The sequence below is a fragment of the Haemorhous mexicanus genome, chromosome 10 (genome assembly GCF_027477595.1).
Source record: "Haemorhous mexicanus isolate bHaeMex1 chromosome 10, bHaeMex1.pri, whole genome shotgun sequence".
Lineage (NCBI taxonomy): Eukaryota > Metazoa > Chordata > Aves > Passeriformes > Fringillidae > Haemorhous > Haemorhous mexicanus.
The window spans coordinates 4,849,781-4,858,105 of record NC_082350.1 but is presented as its reverse complement, the minus strand read 5'-3'; the positions used below and the strand labels follow the sequence as shown (position 1 = coordinate 4,858,105).

The 8,325-nt window shown below is 42.9% G+C and overlaps 1 protein-coding gene across 3 annotated transcripts in view; it reads left to right on the top strand.

The window, feature by feature from the left end:
• Nucleotides 1-818: 818 nt before the first annotated feature.
• Nucleotides 819-8,325, top strand: part of UGGT1 (UDP-glucose glycoprotein glucosyltransferase 1) — a 40,826-nt gene continuing 33,319 nt past the window's right edge. For 2 of the 3 annotated variants that reach the window (XM_059854980.1, XM_059854981.1), the window contains exons 1-5: nucleotides 3,256-3,391; nucleotides 5,140-5,222; nucleotides 5,774-5,904; nucleotides 6,778-6,890; nucleotides 8,102-8,276. In XM_059854980.1, the coding sequence (XP_059710963.1) occupies nucleotides 3,267-3,391; nucleotides 5,140-5,222; nucleotides 5,774-5,904; nucleotides 6,778-6,890; nucleotides 8,102-8,276 (627 nt within the window). In that variant the 5' untranslated portion in view covers nucleotides 3,256-3,266. Of the gene's footprint in view, nucleotides 884-3,255; nucleotides 3,392-5,139; nucleotides 5,223-5,773; nucleotides 5,905-6,777; nucleotides 6,891-8,101; nucleotides 8,277-8,325 lie in introns of those variants that run through there. The other variant, XM_059854979.1, reaches the window with a different exon arrangement.

Below are 8,325 nucleotides of genomic sequence, written 5' to 3'. Positions count from 1 at the left end.
CATGATACTGTTCTCATGTTTTGAGGCTCAGAGATTAACTCAGCCAGACACCTGCCACTTTCAGACCTTTAATAATGTTTTAAAACGAAATCAGGAAGAAAACCTTTGGACCACGTGTAAGTAATCCTTAGGTCTGCCTCGCAAACCTGTTTGTCGTGAGCAGGAACACAAGCAGTGTTTGTGCTGCTGAGGAAGCTGTGCCCAGGAGCAGCAGTTTGTCGCCGTGGGTGTCACTCTCCAGGACCCGCACCAGCCAGCCTGTCCTGCTGTTCAGTTCCCCTCCTGCCTGGCTGTCCTTACAGCTTCCTTCTCAGCCTTTCCACGTCTCTCCTGAGACCCCAGAGCCGCTGCTGCACCTCCGTGCCCCTCTCGGCAGGGCCCCGGTGCCCACGGAAGGCTCAGAGGGCGCAGCAGGGGCAGCGGGACACGGAGCACACCCAGAGCCGAGCGGAGCCCGCACCTTCGGCAAGGACAGGGGAGTTCTGATGGAGAAGATAAATGAAGAACGGCTGGTTTTAACCTGCCGCATGCTGCTTTCAGATCCCTCATCCCGTCCCTACACTGTAAACAAACGAGCAGTTGTTTGCACGGGGTCTCCTTCCAGCAGCACTGGCTGCGACTGCTCACGGGCCAGTTAATATCACAAAAACACCACACAGGTTCCGCCTTTGCTTCAGGCGCTACCTCCTTAAACCGAGACCGCACAGCAGCCCGGGCACGGCCCTTCCCCAGCCCCGGCCCCGGCCCCGCCGTCACTGCCCGGGCACGGCCCTTCCCCAGCCCCGGCCCCGGCCCCGCCGTCACTGCGCGGCGCCGCCGGCTCGGAGCGGAAGCGGAAGCGGCGCGGGCGGCGGGAGCCGGGCGGGCGCGCGGCCGCTCGCAGGTGCGGTACCGCGGTCACCGGCGGCGCGCGGCGGGGCCCTGAGGGAGCGGCGGCGGGGCGGGCCCGCGGCGGGCGGCGGCGACGGCGGCGGCCTGGGGGGCAACGGGAGGCCGGGGTGGGCCCCGCGGAGGGACCGACACCGGCGGGGTCCGTCGAGCGGCCTCCGCGCCCCGCGGTCGGGGAGCGGCGGAGGCTGCGCTCGGGTTTAGTGCCCCGCAGCATTAACACCCTGACGGGCCGGGTTTAATGTGTGCTTTGAGCCCGGGCTGCTCAGCGCTTCAGTGGCTGATTTCTGGTCGCGGGTTAAATCGCCGTGGTTTGGTGTCAGCGGCCGTAGCACGGCGGCGGGAGCCCCTTACGGAACGCGCTGCCCCGGGGCGATCGGTGCCCGCTGAAATCGGTGATCTCTGCCGTGCACCGTGTCGGGCCCGGTGCCCCAGCGCTGTGCCTGCAGCAGGACTTGCCCCTCGCTCCCGCTTTCCTTTGCCCTTCGCCCGCCTGGCACCAGACTGACCTCGCAGGACATGGCACTGACTGTAAATGTGGGCTGGTTTATTCCTTCCCCCGAGGCTGGATGTGCAAGCGGCCCGGAGTGTTTTAAAGGGAGTAATTGGAAGAAGAATAAGGAGGAAAAATATTTGCACCGCTTTGCAGTGTCATAATTCACATTGGGTTTTGCTTTGTTACCTGGCACAGAGCTGGATCTCCTTGTGTCACTTTAGTTCATTCCGTTGCCTCTTGCCTCTCTTTCCGTGGTGTATTTTTCCTTGAGATCCCGGTCATTCCTTTGTTTTATGGCTGTTATTATTCAGGACTTGTAGATATTTCTGATCTGCAGATTTTCAGTTGGCTAAACTGTGTCAGATGTGTCATTTGGTTTCTTTTCTATTTCATACAGAAAAAGGTTTTTAATTCAGTCTTTCCCAGAGCAGGAAAGCAGGCACAAGAGAGCAGCATAGGAGCTTTAACCATGAGAGTGCTGCTGGGTGTAGTCATTTACCTATTCCAAACTCCAATGTATGATTTGCAGAGAATAAGAAGGACCCATCTCTTGGAAGAGCTGTGAACTGTGGTTTTTCCTTGCACTTGGCAGAAGCCAATGTTTCACTCCTCAAATATTGGCTGAGCTTCCCCCTCTGCACACAGGGAGTGATGGCTGTGCCCATTCTGTGATGCCATCTGTCTGCTTCCCAGGTGTGGCATAAAGCAAATGTTGTGTGCAGCTGACCGAGCTGCTCTTTGGAGATCACAGCAGGAATTTCTGGTTTTATTCCCAGAGAAAGAACAATGCCTGAGTTATTGTTGGGAAACATTTGGCTGGAGGGGTGTAAACTTTTAAAGAGAGGAGGATTTGGTTCCTTTGTTTATGTATATATGCAGGTAGCTTAGAGCTACAGATATATAAACCTATTCTTTATATTGAGATGGTAATAAAAAAGAGACAGATGTTAGATCCTGGCAGCTTGTTGGGTGTGATATATGTAGAATTGCAGCAGGACATTTTTTCAGGTGCAGGGGGGACATGGAAAATGACTTATCCAGGAAAAAAAAGATAAAGAAATGAAAGAGTACTTGCATGCATATTGGGGGTTTAGTAAATATTAATATACTGTAGTCAAAAAAAGCTTTAACCTTTGGAGACTGTAATGGCAAGCCAACAGAAGAATTCAGGTCTTCCATAAGCTTAGGACTTGTTGGCAAGGAAATTCCACTTGGCTTTGTTTTGGGGTGTAGGCCAGAGAATACAAAGGCTTGAAAATACACAGAATGAAGGACAATAAAGAAATAGAATAATTTGGGGTTTTTTGGTCACTTCTCACAATAGGTGGTATCATTAGAGTCTGTTTGTGTGATTTCATTCTTAAATTTGTTGGTGCTTAGTGCAGCCAGGAAATCCTTGTTTCTTCATTCCCCAAAAAACCTAAAGGACTGACTGGGGTACCTCACCCTTGTCTGGATTAGTCCACAGCTGCTGGACCTTTGCTAACACAAAGTGGGATTTTACTTCCTATAAAATGAGCAGTGGGTTGTTTTCCCCCTCAATCTGAGATGTGTGCAGTTTGCAATACCTCTTAAAGCAAGAAGTATGTGGTGTTGGTGTCCTGGAACAGGAGGAAGCTTAATTGAAAGCATAAACACAGAGGAAGCTGGATTTGATTTAGGTTTAATTGCATCTCAGGAGTAAGTTTGTAAATTCCTTGCCTCTCTTCAAGTTTGTGATTTTGTAAGCCCAGGTGAGAGGATGATCATCTCATTAATGTATTGCATTAAATGCAGTTTTAAAGTCTTAACATACCTCTCAATATATTTGAGATCCTGTATTTATAAGAAGAGGCAATGCAAAACTTATTATTTTCCTTCATCATTTTCAGTGCCCTATAAAATGGGAATACTTATTGCAGTTCTTGGAGTCTGGTTCAGCTCCTCACTTGTAGAAGCAGATTCTAAGGCTGTGACAACATCTCTAACTACAAAGTGGTCTTCAACTCCTTTACTCCTTGAGACAAGGTAAGTGCTTTGTGATTTTTTTCAGAATATGCTTAGAGGATAAAGTAAATTGTTCTCTTTGTTCTGTGGCACTTTGGTTTCTGGTCACTACCAACAGTAATAACATGGGAATGTGATCCCTGCTGTGCATGGGGAGATGGGAGGAGGATTTTAGAGGAGACTGTAGTAGTTGTTTTGTGTGAAAAAATATTTTATTTTGCATTAGAACAAGCATTATTAACCATAAACAATTACATAGTTGGTATTTTTTGCCTTATGAAGTTTTGCATTAGGTAGAGGAGTTCAGCATGGTCTTGTAAGATTCTGTAGCTGAATGTATTTTACTTCAGTGTTGTAGGTTTTGGTACACATCTGCTGCTTGTGTATATTTAGCTTGGTAAAACTTGAGTTTCACTTTGTTCATGGTAGTTTTGCATTGATTAAAGTTAATTGCTTCGTTAAGAATTGTGCAAGTCACCCTGGGAACATTTCTTCCATGGTATTAAAGACCTTTTATTTAAAGATGTTGTGTAAAAAGAAAGCAAAGTGCTGTCTTTTCAGTGCTAGTCTGCTTACACTTTTGAAATCCCTCATTGTTTAATTTTGTCATGTTTTAGTTTGGAGATGTCAGTAAGACTTCTAGAATTTCAAGTTAGTGTGTGCTTAATTTTGTATCACTTAAGGGTATTGCCAAATGTGGAATTTTGTCTGTTTTACTGCAGATTGTTTCACATGAAAATAGTTGAGCACTGCTGGGTTTCATTCATATGAGCATGGCTTTCTTTCAGAGGACAGGTGTGTCCTAGGTGAAATTACTTTTCTGTAACCTTCTCTGGAGAAGCTGAAGCCTGAAAGTTCCATAAGCAGTAAAATGCAAAGCACAGGTGTTAATGCCAGGATTTAGATACCCTGAGACTGTGTGACAATGTGACATTGCTGGGGAAAAAACTCAACCTAAGAAAGTGTGAAACAGTAAGCAAATAATCAAAATAGTGTGCCAAAGACTTGATCCATTGTAGCCAGAGGCTTTGGGTAGGGCAGGATAGTTCACCTGGGATGAACTGCAGCATGATGCAGCACTGCAGTGTAAAATCCCTCCTGCTGGTCACTGCACTTAGCCCAGCGCTGCAATTTGTATCCCAGGTGTTCCAGCAGCACTTAGCCTTGGATTGGAACACACTGAGCAGGCTCCAAACCTTCTGTTGTAGCATCCTTTAGCATAGCAAGTGTGTTACATGTGTGGACATGATACAGTGTTTGTGCTTAGCAATGTTCAGAGGATGAATTTCATTATCTAGCCTTGTATAAGTACCCATTATATGCTCAATATATGGGAATTATAACATGGTTTGAAGCTGTGACTTCTTGTTTAAGAACAAGCAAAACCTCCACCAAAGCCCACCAAAGCTCATAATTACAATTTGTTTCAGCAAAATAAACAAAAAATGTGTGTTTCTCATAAAAGAGGGATAGCAAAGAAATGCATTAGGGAGGAGAGCTACCAGGATGGACCCTGCTGCCTGTTAGTGGCATTGAAAGGATCAGGAGGTGCCTTACAAGCTGCTTGCATGTACTGTGTGTTTGTCCTGGTCTGGAGTGGTTATTTGTTTGGGTTGGTTTGTTTTTGACTTTCCTGCAGTGCTTTTTCTAGTAACACAGTTTGCTGATACAGGTGGTAAGTGCTAACTCTCTGTAAAGCATCACAAGGTATCAGATTTGTAACTTGAGAGAAAATCTGTAGATGAACTCACTCTTCTCATCTTACTTAGTGAATTTTTGTCAGAAGAAGGTCAAGAAAAATTCTGGAATTTTGTTGAAGCCAGTGAGAATATTAAGACAGCTGAGCATGATGGTAAGCTTTTATAATTTTTTTTCTCAATGCTAACTGATAGTTGAAAAATATACCACAGCATTCTGTCTTCCATTGTGTTAGTCCTCATTTGACTTTTAAAATACTTATTTCAGTAATATTTTTTGCTGTAATGTGCTCAAGGCTTTTGGATATCCATTTGACAAAAGTGGATATCCAAAAAGTGGATGAGTATGAAATATTTTGCTTGCCAGCTTCTTTTTCAACACGAAGCATTAAATATTTTAAAAGCCTTTTCTCTGTGTCACTGTTTCTCAGCTGAAATTAAATGGGAGCTCTAAACTGTTTCCCTCCTCCCCTGCCATGTTTACATCCTCAAGAATGTATTCAAGTGTACTCTCCTGGATCTCTGTTGAAGTTCACTCTCATCCAGCTGTAGAATTGGCTGTAATGAAATTGGAGGAGGAATGGTCATGTGCAAACTGAGAATTCATGGCATGGGCTTCTGTTGGTATAAATCACCTAGGATGAGAAGCCCCTCTTCAATGAGACTATGGGATAGAAAGATAACTGCTTGTACTTTGATTTTGCAGGTAGTGATTATTCTTCTTACCAGGAAATGCTGAAAGTGGCCTGCCAGACTCTGTCACCTTTGCAGCAGAATTTGTTGAAATTTTCCCTGTCTTTACGCTCCTACTCTGCAGCAGTTCAAGCTTTTCAACAGGTTAGTACAGGAGAAGCTCAGGTGGGGTGCAGAGCATTTTACCAAGGCTCAGGAAGGAGGGACCTGTGGAAGGAAACATTTGAGATATAAAAACCTGAACTGATTACCTGCTCTGTTCACCTGAGATACAGAGTGGATGTGTATACAAATTTCGTGAGGTGCTGAATTTTTGTCTAGAGTAGGCTAAAAAATTGGCATTTTGACATGTCTGCATATCTTTGTGCCTGCTGCACCAAGAATTGGTGCAAAGATTTTTGTGAGGACCATCTCTATGGCTCCACTGGTACTGGGGATGCTGCTGCTGTTCCTGTTGCTCAGCTGAACTGACTTGAAGATAGTAATCCATATATATGTGTGTGTGTGTATATACATATAATGATGTGTATATATATATATATATATATAGAGTGCTTAGAACTCATAAATAAAAGTTCATTGTGTTCTCTGTTCTTTTAAAATCTTTTTAATTCTTTGGAAATTGTTTCACATTAGAATGTGCTTTATTTAAGTAATACTGTAAAACATCTTCCTTGCTCATGTGGATTCATTTTGTTGTTTGATATTTAACAAATACAGATTTTTTGTGATGTGTAAGATAAAAAAAACCCTTCAACCAAAACCCCTACAATTGCAAGCCTTGCTTTCTGTACCTGCAGCTCACCTTACAGTTAATAGTAACAGACTGAAAAATAAGTAAAGGCTTAACTCTCCATCTTCCAATTTCACTTTGCATTTAAATTATGTCATAAACATGGAAGAAGTACTAGCTTGGAATGTAGGAAATAATACTGTTTGCTGCACAGCTACACTGTTACTTTTCACTTGTTTTAAGGGCAAACATTCAGCCTAGATTATTATAAATGTTTTATACAGATAGCAGCAGATGAATCTCCTCCAGAGGGCTGTACCCTGTTTTTTGTTGTGCATGGGGAGAGAACATGTGAATTTGACTCTCTTGGAAACCTTTTACAGGCAGCTTCAGACAGGTATGTGTTTAATTTCCTGTTACTGGATTAGCTCTTAAAATTTAACCTAACTGCTGTGAAGAGGTAATAAATGTTTTGTTTCTGTGTTCTTCAGTGTTGATTTCTCCTGGCCATTGTTGGCACTGGAGTGGCAATCACTTTTTTGGTGTTAATTCAGATTGCAATGATGGTTTTCTTATCACTTGCTCTTTGATGATTCTGCTAGGAAGAGGAATGTGCACAGGACAATTTGGAAACAAATTCTGGAAATTGCTGGAAACTGTTGAAGGACAGTAGGAATTCTCAGGAGTGTGTAAAACCTTCAGTGTGCAGGGAAAATAGAAGGAGCTGGGCTGCATATTCAAATGAGAGTTAATGTAACAAATTGATTTATGAATGGCTGAAAGCAAGCACAATATTTTTTTTTCTGTATGCTTTTCTCAGCATTGACAAAGAAAACAGTTACTACATAATATATTTAAAATTCAAATTTCTCTACAAGAACAAAAGTTGATTGTAACTACTGATAACAAAAAGAAGGTATAAAATATAATACTTATTAAAAAAACCCAAGCAAGTAACAAACCAAAACCAACCCAAATCCTTACATTTCAGTTTGTTTTCATAATATGAAAACATTTTTGTTTTCAATACAATTTTTGTAATCTTGGTTATTTGGTTCTTTTAAAAAATAAAGAGTTTTTTGTCAAGGTGCAGGCATATGGCATCAATAGCTCACATGGTATTCTCCTGACTTACTGGGAATACTTTAAGTATTTATTGCACTTTAGACAGAATGTAAACAAAGAAGCTGAAAATAGACGTTTCATTCACTTTTTTGTTTGTATACAAAAAAGCCAAGGACCAGGTTGAAATGAATTTGTGCCCTTGGCACATCTGTTCTATCAGCCTTTTTAATTTTTCATACAGAATTTATGAATCACCATGGGGAGAGAAAGTTAATTGGAAATCTAAGGGAAGTTGTTCATTTTTAAAATTAGGATCATATTAGATTCAAAATAGCTCTTAGTCACTTGTTTCTTTTCATATGTTCATTTTTCACACAGCTTTTGTCAATGTGCACCAAGTGCTGCCAGCCTTGATATAGTATGTGGGAATAGCTCAACATATGTATTCAGTGAAAAATTAATAAACAGGGAAAAAATGTGCATTTTGCATTGAGTGAGGAAATGCTGTGACTCACACTGTGACTCTTCACTGTTCCCTCTTAGGCCAAAGCCATTTTTGTTCAAGGGGGACCACAAGTACCCAGCAGCAAACCCTGAAAGTCCTGTGGTCATACTTTATGCAGAGATTGGCTCAGAGGAGTTCTACAGGCAGCACAGGAGGCTTGTTGCAAAGGCTGAGGCAGGAGAAATCACTTATGTGCTCAGACACTACATTGCTGTGAGTATATTTGTGCATTGTAACAGAGGTATTTGAAATTGAGTAACTG